Source organism: Rhinopithecus roxellana, chromosome 11, assembly GCF_007565055.1.
Source record: "Rhinopithecus roxellana isolate Shanxi Qingling chromosome 11, ASM756505v1, whole genome shotgun sequence".
NCBI lineage: Eukaryota > Metazoa > Chordata > Mammalia > Primates > Cercopithecidae > Rhinopithecus > Rhinopithecus roxellana.
The window spans coordinates 33,310,127-33,323,215 of record NC_044559.1 but is presented as its reverse complement, the minus strand read 5'-3'; the positions used below and the strand labels follow the sequence as shown (position 1 = coordinate 33,323,215).

Genomic DNA, 13,089 nt, shown 5'->3' with positions numbered 1-13,089 from the left:
TAAGCTGGCCTGGCCTTCTTGGCTTCACACTGAGGAGCTGGAAATAGTTTTCTCCATTTTGGGTGTCCCAGCCCCAGTTGACTCCAGGGACAAGGAGCTATGCTGGTGGCTCCTGAACAAATGAACACAGAGATGGGCACATCCCCTGCCCAGGCCTCTCTGTCTGTGTTTCTGCCCATCTGTCTCTGCCTTGGTTCCTTCCAGCAGTGTTATCAGCACCCGGTCTCCCTCATTTGCTCATTTTCACCCTTGCAGGGCATGCTCTTCCTCCATAGGAGCTTCCTGGGCTCCCACGACAACCTGAAACCTTCCAACTGCCTGGTGGATGATCGGTTGCAGGTGAAGCTGTCAGGATTCGGGCTGTGGGAACTCAAGTGTGGCCGGACATACAGAACATATGATGAGACAGTGGTTGATTTTGCACCCACTAGCTTTGGCAGCATGGCCAGAGGTTCCTAGCTCCACCTTTGCTTCCTGATGCTCATCTGTGCAGGTATCCACACGTGGGCCTTCCTCTGGAGCTCTTGATATCTGGCTGTTCTGTTCACCTGAGGAGAACGAGAAAAAAAAAAAAAAAAATAGTCTCTGCAGGTGGCACCAGTTCGTAGGGTGATGTCTGGGTTTGGAGACTGGTTCTCGTCCTAGCTTAGTTGGGCCACCTGGAGCAACGATTGCCCGTCTCTTTAATTCTCTTTGTTCCTTCCCACATTTATCCTATGTTCTCAGCTTAGAACATAAGATTTGTCAGACATTTTAGAGATAATCGAGTTCTATAGTTCTGTCTTCTAGGTGCCTGGTCCCACCACCCCCGACCAACTGTCAACTGAATCAGAATATCTGAAGATGGGGTCTTGGCCTCTGAATTGTTTTTTAAATGCTCCCAAGAAATTCTGTGCATCTGAAGACAAAACCACTGCCTCAAGTCCACTTTTCCCTTCCATATGTGCCAAGTGGGGTTCAATGACTCTTCCTACCTGTCCGGTTAATTGAATGCCCTGGATTGTTACCTCTGCATGTATCCTGGGCTCCTTTGAGACCAATGTTCTTAGCCCCGATCCACTTTTTGCTGGAGCAGCATGTCACCAGCAGCTTTTTTGTGTCAATTTGGGAGGTTTCTATAACATATGATGGGATGATGTCTTACAGAAAGACAAGGGGGATGGGAGTGGTGGCTTATGCCTGAAATCCCAGCACTTTGGGAGGCTAAGGTAGGAGGATTGCTTCAGTCCAGGAGTTTGATACCAGCCTGGGGAACATAGTGAGACTTCCCCCCAATACCTATACTTAAAGAAAAATTAGCTGGTGTGGTGACATGTGAGGCTGAGGTAGGAGGATCACTTGAGCCTGGGAGGTCGAGGCTGCAGTGAGCTGTGATTGTGCCACTGCACTCCAGCCTTTAGAGACCCTGTCAAAAAAAAAAAAAAAAAAAAAAAAAAAGACAAGGGGAGAAATTTTGTTTTTATTATTAATTAAGTAATTAATTAATTATGGGACAGAGCCTCACTCTGTTGCCCAGGCTGGAGTGCAGTGGTGCAATCTTGACTCATTGCAAACTCTGTCTCCTGGGTTCAAGCAATTCTCATGCCTCAGCCTCCCATGTAGCTGGGGATTACAGGCATACACCATCACGCCTGACTAATTTCTGTAATTTTAATGGAGACGGGATTTCGTCATGTTGGCCAGGCCAGTCTTGAATTCCTGACCTCAGGTGATTTGCTGTCCTCGGCATCCCAAAGTGCTGGGATTATAAGCGTGAGCCACCACGCCCGACTGAGACCTGCTAGCAGCTGTCCTAGTTCCCCTTCCACATCCTCTAATATTTATCTTTTCTTTTGATGACTGTGACCTATAATGACATAAGCCTTTAGACTTCACTGCAAAAAAAGGTGTGTGAAATATCTAGAATAGACAGATACATCTATAGAGACAGAATGCAGGTTGGTGGTGGTTACCAGGGGTTGGGGGTCGGGAGAACAGGGAGAAACTGCTTCATGAGTAAGGAGTTTACTTTGGAGTGATGGAAATGTTTTGGAGCTAGATAGAGGTGGTGGTTGCACAACATTATGAATGTGCTAAATGCCACCGAATTGTTCATTTAAAATGGTTATTTTATTTTATTTTATTTTATTTTTTTTGAGATGAAGTCTTGATCTGTTGCCCAGGCTGGAGGGCAGTGGTGCGATCTCGACTCACTGTAACCTCTGCCTCCTGGGTTCTAGTGATTCTCCTGCCTCAGTCCCCCGAGTAGCTGGGAGTACAGATGTGCTCCACCATGCCTGGCTAATTTTTGTATTTTTATTTATTTTTATTATTTATTTATTAGAGACAGAGTTTTGCTCTTGTTGCACAGACTGGAGTGCAATGGCGTGATCTTGGCTCACCACAACCTCTGCCACCTGGGTTCAAGCGATTCTCCTGCCTCAACCTCCCAAGGTGCTGGGATTACAGGCATGCGCCACCATGCCCGGCTAATTTTGTAATTTTAGGAGAGACGGGATGTCTCCGTGTTGGTCAGACTTGTCTTGAACTCCTGACCTCAGGTGAACCTCCTGCTTTGGCCACTCAAAGTGCTGGGATTATAGACATGAGCCACCATGCCCAGCAATTTTTGTATTTTTAATAGATGAGGGGTTTCACCATGTTGGCCAGGCTGGTCTGGAACCCCTGACCTCAATTTATCCTCCCGCCTCGGCCTCCCAAAGTGCTGGGATTACAGGTGTGAAGTGCACCCAGCCTAAAATGGTTAATTTTATGTTCTATGAATCATACCACAATTGTTTTTAAAAATAAAGGCAATACAGAGAAGGAACATGAACATGAAAACCAGCTGTAATTTTAGTCTTGAGTAAACCACGATTAACATGTTAGTGCACATCCTTCCTGCTGATTTTCTCCATATTCACACACACGGACCCCTATTTGCTCTTCAAATCAGACATCATTGGGGCTGATGGCTCAGGGCTGGATGCCTTCCTTTCTCCTATGCCCCCACGGATGAAGGGGTGGCTTTTCCAGTTTTGACCAGCAGCACCCTCACTCCATGCAGACATCCCATTGCTTGGCAGAGCTCTACTGGACTGCTCTGGAGCTGCTGCGGCTCCCGGAGGTGCCCTGGTCAGGTACCCCACAAGAAGATGTTTATAGCTTCACCATTCTGATGAGGGAGCTGATCCACCACTGGGACCATGGGCCCTCTGATGACCTCCATGAGGCACCGGATGGTAAAGCGGGAGAACCTACTTGGGAAGTTTTGGTTGTGTGGGCTAGCTTTGAAATGCTGGTTTTTAAAATTAATTGTTTTATTAATTTACAATTTATTCCATTATTTTTTGTTGAAAAATTCATGTTCTTTCCCTCGCATTTAAATTAGAGAATGAATTCCATTTTGGTTACCAAAAAAATCAAGGGACCCCAAATTATATAACTTATTGTATTACAGCAGCCAGAGGGATCCTATTAGAAAATGAGGCAGATTATGTCACTTCTCTATCAGAATCCTCCCTTGGCTTCCGATCTGAGGAGTGAAAACTAAGCCCTCCTCATGGCCAACAAGACCATCAAAGGCCTTGAAACCGTGTAACCTCTGTGGCCTTCTGGATTAGTTTCCTAGGGGGGCATAACAGTGACCACAAGCTTGGTGGCTTGAAACACCGATGTTTATTCTCTGGTGGTTCTAGAGGCCAGATGTCTAAAGTCAAAGCGTTGTCAAGGCTCTGCTCCCTCCGGAAGCTCTAGGGAAGGTTCCATTCTCTGCCTCTTCCAGCTGCTGGTGGCTGCCCCAGCATTCCTGGGTTTGTGGCCACATGGCCTCAACCTCCGGCTCTGTCTTCACATTGTCTCCTCCTCTGTATACTTATCCTGGCTGTGCCGCTTATGAGGACATTTGTCATTGGATTTGGGGCCCACCCCTATAATTCAAGATGACCTCCTCAACCTGAGATCCTTAATTCTATTTGCATATTTGGTTTATATCCCCTTTCCCAAATAAGGAAACATTTGTAGATTCTGGGGGTTAGGATTTGGACATTTCCCTTTAGGAACCACGATTCAGCCCACTATACCTTCCTACTGTCATCTCTTATGGCTCACTCCTTTCAGTCATGCTGGCCACTTTCATACGTTTCCAACATAGACAAATCCATAGAGACAGAATGCAGGTTGGTGGTGGTTACCAGGGGTTGGGGGTTGGGAGAACAGGGAGAAACTGCTTCATGAGCAAGGGGTTTACTTTGGAGTGATGGAAATGTTTCTACCACTCCGGACACATTTCTACCCCAGACCCTTTGTGTGTACTGTTCCCTCTCCCTGGGCACCTCTCGCCTCATATTCCTATGTACACATCTGCCCTATTCTTTCTTAAGGGCTTACAACATTTTTCATTGTGAGAATATGCCATAAATGGTACCTTGATACACATTTTGGAAGTTGCTGCAATGAGCAGCTCTATATCTTTGCACACATGGGTGAATGTTTCTTCAGGCTAGATTTGTAGCCATGAAATTGAGAAGATAAATACATTTTATTTTTTTTTTTTCAATCTATAGCATCTTATTTAATTGCTTCTCACTGTATAACAAAAGTACAGCTAATAAAAACGTTTGTGGGGAGTCCCTTGAAGACTGTAAAAATTATATGTTCTCTCAGTGGTTTTGGGATCTCTCTTTTTTTTTTTTTTTTTTTTTAATTTATTTATTTATTTTTTTTATTATACTTTAAGTTCTAGGGTACATGTGCATAACGTGCAGGTTTGTTACATATGTATACTTATGCCATGTTGGTGTGCTGCACCCATCAACTCGTCAGCACCCATCAATTCATCATTTATATCTTGTATAACTCCCCAATGCAAGCCCTCCCTCCTCCCCCCTCCCCCCTCCCCATGATAGGCCCCAGTGCGTGATGTTCCCCTTCCCGAGTCCAAGTGATCTCATTGTTCAGTTCCCATCTATGAGTGAGAACATGCGGTGTTTGGTTTTCTGTTCTTGTGATAGTTTGCTAAGAATGATGGTTTCCAGCTGCATCCATGTCCCTACAAAGGACGCAAACTCATCCTTTTTTATGGCTGCATAGTATTCCATGGTGTATATGTGCCACATTTTCTTAATCCAGTCTGTCACAGATGGACATTTGGGTTGATTCCAAGTCTTTGCTATTGTGAATAGTGCCGCAATAAACATACGTGTACATGTGTCTTTGTAGTAGAATAATTTGTAATCCTTTGGGTATATACCCAGTAGTGGGATGGCTGGGTCATATGGTACATCTAGTTCTAGATCCTTGAGGAATTGCCATACTGTTTTCCATAATGGTTGAACTAGTTTACAATCCCACCAACAGTGTAAAAGTGTTCCTATTTCTCCACATCCTCTCCAACACCTGTTGTTTCCTGACTTCTTAATGATTGCCATTCTAACTGGTGTGAGATGGTATCTCATTGTGGTTTTGATTTGCATTTCTCTGATGGCGAGTGATGATGAGCATTTTTTCATGTGTCTGTTGGCTGTATGAATATCTTCTTTTGAGAAATGTCTGTTCATATCCTTTCCCCACTTTTTGATGGGGTTGTTTGTTTTTTTCTCGTATATTTGTTTGAGTTCTTTGTAGATTCTGGATATTAGCCCTTTGTCAGATGAGTAGGTTGCAAAAATTTTCTCCCATTCTGTAGGTTGCCTGTTCACTCTGATGGTAGTTTCTTTTGCTGTGCAAAAGCTCTTTAGTTTAATTAGATCCCATTTGTCAATTTTGGCTTTTGCTGCCATTGCTTTTGGTGTTTTAGACATGAAGTCCTTGCCCATGCCTATGTCCTGAATGGTACTACCTAGATTTTCTTCTAGGGTTTTTATGGTATTAGGTCTAACATTTAAGTCTCTAATCGATCTTGAATTAATCTTCGTATAAGGGGTAAGGAAAGGATCCAGTTTCAGCTTTCTACTTATGGCTAGCCAATTTTCCCAGCACCATTTATTAAATAGGGAATCCTTTCCCCATTTCTTGTTTCTCTCAGGTTTGTCAAAGATCAGATGGCTGTAGATGTGTGGTATTATTTCTGAGGACTCTGTTCTGTTCCATTGATCTATATCTCTGTTTTGGTACCAGTACCATGCTGTTTTGGTTACTGTAGCCTTGTAGTATAGTTTGAAGTCAGGTAGCGTGACGCCTCCAGCTTTGTCCTTTTGACTTAGGATTGTCTTGGCAATGCGGGCCCTTTTTTGGTTCCATATGAACTTTAAAGCAGTTTTTTCCAATTCTGTGAAGAAACTCATTGGTAGCTTGATGGGGATGGCATTGAATCTATAAATAACCTTGGGGAGTATGGCCATTTTCACGATATTGATTCTTCCTATCCATGAGCATGGTATGTTCTTCCATTTGTTTGTGTCCTCTTTTATTTCACTGAGCAGTGGTTTGTAGTTCTCCTTGAAGAGGTCCTTTACATCCCTTGTAAGCTGGATTCCTAGGTATTTGATTCTCTTTGAAGCAATTGTGAATGGAAGTTCATTCCTGATTTGGCTCTCTGCTTGTCTGTTACTGGTGTATAAGAATGCTTGTGATTTTTGCACATTAATTTTGTATCCTGAGACTTTGCTGAAGTTGCTTATCAGCTTAAGGAGATTTTGGGCTGAGACGATGGGGTTTTCTAAATATACAATCATGTCATCTGCAAACAGGGACAATTTGACTTCTTCTTTTCCTAACTGGATACCCTTGATTTCTTTCTCTTGCCTGATTGCCCTAGCCAGAACTTCCAACACGATGTTGAATAGGAGTGGTGAGAGAGGGCATCCCTGTCTTGTGCCAGTTTTCAAAGGGAATTTTTCCAGTTTTTGCCCATTCAGTATGATATTGGCTGTGGGTTTGTCATAAATAGCTCTTATTATTTTGAGGTACGTTCCATCAATACCGAATTTATTGAGCGTTTTTAGCATGAAGGGCTGTTGAATTTTGTCAAAAGCCTTTTCTGCATCTATTGAGACAATCATGTGGTTCTTGTCTTTGGTTCTGTTTATATGCTGGATTACGTTTATTGATTTGCGAATGTTGAACCAGCCTTGCATCCCAGGGATGAAGCCCACTTGATCATGGTGGATAAGCTTTTTGATGTGCTGCTGAATCCGGTTTGCCAGTATTTTATTGAGAATTTTTGCATCAATGTTCATCAGGGATATTGGTCTAAAATTCTCTTTTTTTGATGTGTCTCTGCCAGGCTTTGGTATCAGGATGATGTTGGCCTCATAAAATGAGTTAGGGAGGATTCCCTCTTTTTCTATTGATTGGAATAGTTTCAGAAGGAATGGTACCAGCTCCTCCTTGTACCTCTGGTAGAATTCAGCTGTGAATCCATCTGGTCCTGGACTTTTTTTGGTGGGTAGGCTATTAATTGTTGCCTCAATTTCAGAGCCTACTATTGGTCTATTCAGGGATTCAACTTCTTCCTGGTTTAGCCTTGGGAGAGTGTAAGTGTCCAGGAATTTATCCATTTCTTCTAGATTTTCTAGTTGATTTGCGTAGAGGCGTTTATAGTATTCTCTGATGGTAGTTTGTATTTCTGTGGGGTCAGTGGTGATATCCCCTTTATCATTTTTTATTGCATCTATTTGATTCCTCTCTCTTTTCTTCTTTATTAGCCTTGCTAGCGGTCTGTCAATTTTGTTGATCTTTTCAAAAAACCAACTCCTGGATTCATTGATTTTTTGGAGGGTTTTTTGTGTCTCTATCTCCTTCAGTTCGGCTCTGATCTTAGTTATTTCTTGCCTTCTGCTAGCTTTTGAATGTGTTTGCTCTTGCCTCTCTAGTTCTTTTAATTGGGATGTTAGAGTGTCAATTTTAGATCTTTCCTGCTTTCTCTTGTGGGCATTTAGTGCTATAAATTTCCCTCTACACACTGCTTTAAATGTGTCCCAGAGATTCTGGTATGTTGTATCTTTGTTCTCATTGGTTTCAAAGAACATCTTTATTTCCGCTTTCATTTCGTTATGTACCCAGTAGTCATTCAGGAGCAGGTTGTTCAGTTTCCATGTAGTTGAGCGGTTTTGATTGAGTTTCTTAGTCCTGAGTTCTAGTTTGATTGCACTGTGGTCTGAGAGACAGTTTGTTATAATTTCTGTTCTTTTACATTTGCTGAGGAGTGCTTTACTTCCAATTATGTGGTCAATTTTGGAATAAGTGCGATGTGGTGCTGAGAAGAATGTATACTCTGTTGATTTGGGGTGGAGAGTTCTATAGATGTCTATTAGGTCCGCTTGGTGCAGAGATGAGTTCAATTCCTGGATATCCTTGTTAACTTTCTGTCTCGTTGATCTGTCTAATGTTGACAGCGGAGTGTTGAAGTCTCCCATTATTATTGTATGGGAGTCTAAGTCTCTTTGTAAGTCTCTAAGGACTTGCTTTATGAATCTGGGTGCTCCTGTATTGGGGGCATATATATTTAGGAGAGTTAGCTCTTCCTGATGAATTGATCCCTTTACCATTATGTAATGGCCTTCTTTGTCTCTTTTGATCTTTGATGGTTTAAAGTCTGTTTTATCAGAGACAAGGATTGCAACCCCTGCTTTTTTTTGTTCTCCATTTGCTTGGTAGATCTTCCTCCATCCCTTTATTTTGAGTCTATGTGTGTCTCTGCATGTGAGATGGGTCTCCTGAATACAGCAGACTGATGGGTCTTGACTCTTTATCCAGTTTGCCAGTCTGTGTCTTTTAATTGGAGCATTTAGTCCATTAACATTTAAGGTTAATATTGTTATGTGTGAACTTGATCCTGCCATTATGATATTAACTGGTTATTTTGCTCGTTAGTCGATGCAGTTTCTTCCTAGCCTCGATGGTCTTTACATTTTGGCATGTTTTTGTGATGGCTGGTACCGGTTGTTCCTTTCCATGTTTAGTGCTTCCTTCAGGGTCTCTTGTAAGGCAGGCCTGGTGGTGACAAAATCTCTAAGCATTTGCTTATCTGTAAAGGATTTTATTTCTCCTTCACTTATGAAACTTAGTTTGGCTGGATATGAAATTCTGGGTTGAAAATTCTTTTCTTTAAGAACGTTGAATATTGGCCCCCACTCTCTTCTGGCTTGTAGAGTTTCTGCCGAGAGATCTGCTGTTAGTCTGATGGGCTTCCCTTTGTGGGTTACCCGACCTTTCTCTCTGGCTGCCCTTAAGATTTTTTCCTTCATTTCAACTTTGGTGAATCTGGCAATGATGTGTCTTGGAGTTGCTCTTCTGGAGGAGTATCTTTGTGGCGTTCTCTGTATTTCCTGAATTTGAATGTTGTCCTGCCCTACTAGGTTGGGGAAGTTCTCCTGGATGATATCCTGAAGAGTGTTTTCCAACTTGGTTCCATTTTCCCCCTCACTTTCAGGCACCCCAATCAGACGTAGATTTGGTCTTTTTACGTAATCCCATACTTCTTGCAGGCTTTGCTCATTTCTTTTTCTTCTTTTTTCTTTTGGTTTCTCTTCTCGCTTCATTTCATTCATTTGATCTTCAATCGCTGATACTCTTTCTTCCAGTTGATCGAGTCGGTTACTGAAGCTTGTGCATTTGTCACGTATTTCTCGTGTCATGGTTTTCATCTCTGTCATTTCGTTTATGATCTTCTCTGCATTAATTAGTCTAGCTGTCAATTCTTCCACTCTTTTTTCAAGATTTTTAGTTTCTTTGCGCTGGGTACGTAATTCCTCCTTTAGCTCTGATAAGTTTGATGGACTGAAGCCTCCTTCTCTCCTCTCGTCCAAGTCATTCTCTGACCAGCTTTGATCCGTTGCTGGCGATGGGCTGCGCTCTTTTGCAGGGGGAGATGTGCTCTTATTTTTTGAATTTCCAGCTTTTCTGCCCTGCTTCTTCCCCATCTTTGTGGTTTTATCTGTCTCTGGTCTTTGATGGTGGTGACGTACTGATGGGGTTTTGGTATAGGTGTCCTTCCTGTTTGATAGTTTTCCTTCTGACAGTCAGAAGGACTGTCTGTTGGTCTGTTGGAGATTGCTTGAGGTCCACTTCAGACCCTGTTTGCCTGGGTATCAGCAGCAGAGGTTGCCGAAGATAGAATATTGCTGAACAGCGAGTGTACCTGTCTGATTCTTCCTTTGGAAGTTTCCTCTCAGGGGTGTACTCCACCCTGTGAGGTGTGGGGTGTCAGACTGCCCCTAGTGGGGGATTTCTCCCAGCTAGGCTACTCAGGGGTCAGAGATACACCTGAGCAGGCAGTCTGTCCGTTCTCAGATCTCAACCTCCACGTTGGGAGATCCACGGCTCTCCCCAAAGCTGTCAGACAGAGTCGTTCGCGTCTGCACCGGCTCCCGCTACTTCCCCTGTTGGTCTTCAGCTGTGCGCTGTCCCCATAGGTGGAGACTACAGAGACAGGCAGGCTTCCTTGAGCTGCTGTGAGCTCCACCCAGTTCGAGCTTCCCAGCGGCTTTGTTTACCTACTTAAGCCTCAGCAATGGCGGGCGCCCCTCCCCCAGCCTCGCTGCTGCCTTGCGGATAGATCGCTGCAGACTGCTGTGTTAGCAGTGAGGGAGCCTTCGTGGGCGTGGGACCCTCCCGGCCAGGATTGGGATATATTCTCCTGGTGTGCCTGCATGCTTACAGCGCAGTATTGGGGTGGGAGTTACCCGATTTTCCAGGTGTTGTGTGTCTCAGTTCCCCTGGCTAGGAAAACGGATCCCCTTCCCCCTTGCGCTTCCAGGTGAGGCGATGCCTCGCCCTGCTTCAGCTCTCACTGGTCAGGCTGCAGCAGCTGACCAGCACCGATTGTCCGGCACTCCCTAGTGAGATGACCCCAGTACCTCAGTTGAAAATGCAGAAATCACCGGTCTTCTGTGTCGCTCGCGCTGGGAGTTGGAGACTGGAGCTGTTCCTATTCGGCCATCTTGCTCCGCCCCCCGATAAATACATTTTAAATATATTTAAAATCCATGATAAATGCTGTTCAGTTGTCCACTTACAAAGGATATTTTCAGACTTTTTTTTTTGGCTGGATTGTTTCTTAACGGCTGATGCCTGGATCTCAGCCCGAGATTCTGATATCATTGGTTTGGGGTGCTGCCTCAGTGTCAGGGTTTCAAAGCTCCTGGCGTGATTTTAATATGTAGCAGCTCAGGCTGCTTGGAGAGAAGATACCAGTGTGTGTGTGCACACATGTGAGTGTGAGTTTCTAAGTAAACTCAACCCACTTTCTCTCTTGATTTTTTTTTTCTTGCTTTGCCTACCATTTCTAGGCTATCCTCAGTGGCCTATCTCAAACCTCAGCTTTAGATCATTATCTATTACCTGGAGACTTTTTGAGTCAGGAGCCCATTGTGAGGATATGCAATTGCTCTTAGACCAGATTCCAGTTTCTAATTTCCAGCTAAATAAAGCAGAGGTGAGATTAATCCAAAAACGGTAACTCAAAATCCAAGTGCATCTAATTTTGGCATCAAGCACACACACAAATATTCCCAGACTGAGCCCAGGCAGGAGCCCACCCACAGTCCTTCAGCCTCATCACCGCCTAGTTTTGCCAGTTGGGTTCTGTAAGGGAAGATACTGTGGACAATCAGTGTATTTCCCCTTCATTGTTGAGCTCACAAAATTAACTGAGAGCTGGCTACATGGGACTATGTATTCACAGGACTGCAACCAGGAAGAGTACAGTATATACCTAATTTATGGGCAAACGCTTCTTCAATTAACTTCTGACGCTTTCCTACAAACAAAGCTTGTCCTGGGAACGGAGTAGCTATTGATTCTCTGGGCACGCAAGACTATGGTTCTCAAACCGTGGCGGGCATCAGAATCACCGGGAGGTGGTTAAAACACAACATTGTTGGGTTCCACACTTGGGGTTTCTGACTCAGGAGGTCTGGGGTGAGGCCTGAGAATGTGTGTTTCCATCACCCTCCCAGGTGATGCTGATAAAGCCACAGCTTGAGAGGCACTGACCTTGGTCCTTGTGGTCCTTGGACCAGCAGCATCAGCATCAGTTGGAAACATGTCAGAAATGCACATTTTCAGGCCCCACTCCTGAGGAATTGGTCCAGAAATCTGTGTTTCAGCAAGCTCCCCAACGATTCTGATGCACATTGCCAAAGCAAATGAGCAACAGTGCTAACATATCTAGTAGACAGTTAAAGATTATAGGATGGAAACAGCTGGCTAGAAGTTACTAGGTAATTCACACATGTTCTCTGAAGTGCAGACCCGTGGGTTTGAATTTGCTCTCGAAGTCCTGTATCATTTTTCTGATTCTTTCATTTCTTAGAGCTAAACACAGAAAGCAGAAGATGCCATAGTAATTCAGTCACTGCTTTTGAAGCCATTGCTGTCTCATGTCTCAAAATGTACTTCATTTGGGAAGTAAAACACAGTTTTCCAGAGTATTTTTTTTTGGGATGGAATCTCTGTCACCCAGGCTGGAGTGTGATGGTGTGATCTCGGCTCACTGCAACCTCCACCTCCCGGGTTCAAGCGATTCTCCTGCCTCGGCCTCCTGAGTAGCTAGGACTACAGGCATCCACCACCATGCTTGGCTAATTTTTATATTTTTAGTAGAGATGGGGGTTTGCCATGTTGCTAGGCTGGTCTCAAACTCTTGACCTCAAGTGATCCCCCCTGCCTTGGGTTCCCAAAGTGCTGGGATTACAGGTGTGAGCCACTGTGCCTGGCTCCTAGAGTGCTTTTTAATGCACATACTTTCAGAATAGTTTTAGGCGTTAAACATGTACACTTAAACAAGATAACATTTTATGCACAGTTTTGTAACCTGTATTTTTTTTATTATATTAAACTAACAGTCATATATTATTCAGATTTCCTAGTTCTGGCCTAACGTCCTTTTTCTGTCTCTGAACCCCACCCAGGGTACCACATTACACTTGGTCATCATGTCTCCTTAAGCTTCTCTGGGAAAATTTCTCAGACTTTATTTTCAATGACCTTGACACTTCTGAGGAGTACTGGTCAGATATTTTGTAGAAGTTCTTTCATGTGGAATTTGTCTGATTTGTTTTTCTTTTCTCGTGGTTTGGCGTTTGTGTGTTTTGAAGGATGACTGTACAGGTAACTTGTCCTTTTCATTGATTATTGCTGTTGATGTTAACCTTGATCACTTGGCTG

At 43.7% G+C, this 13,089-nt stretch overlaps 1 protein-coding gene across 1 annotated transcript in view; it reads left to right on the top strand.

The window, feature by feature from the left end:
* LOC104664442 (guanylate cyclase 2G-like) overlaps positions 1–13,089 on the top strand; it is a 51,278-nt gene that overhangs the window by 27,964 nt on the left and 10,225 nt on the right. Inside the window, 2 exon segments of the mRNA XM_010365934.1 lie at positions 256–411; positions 3,047–3,221. Coding sequence (XP_010364236.1) covers positions 256–411; positions 3,047–3,221 — 331 coding nt within the window.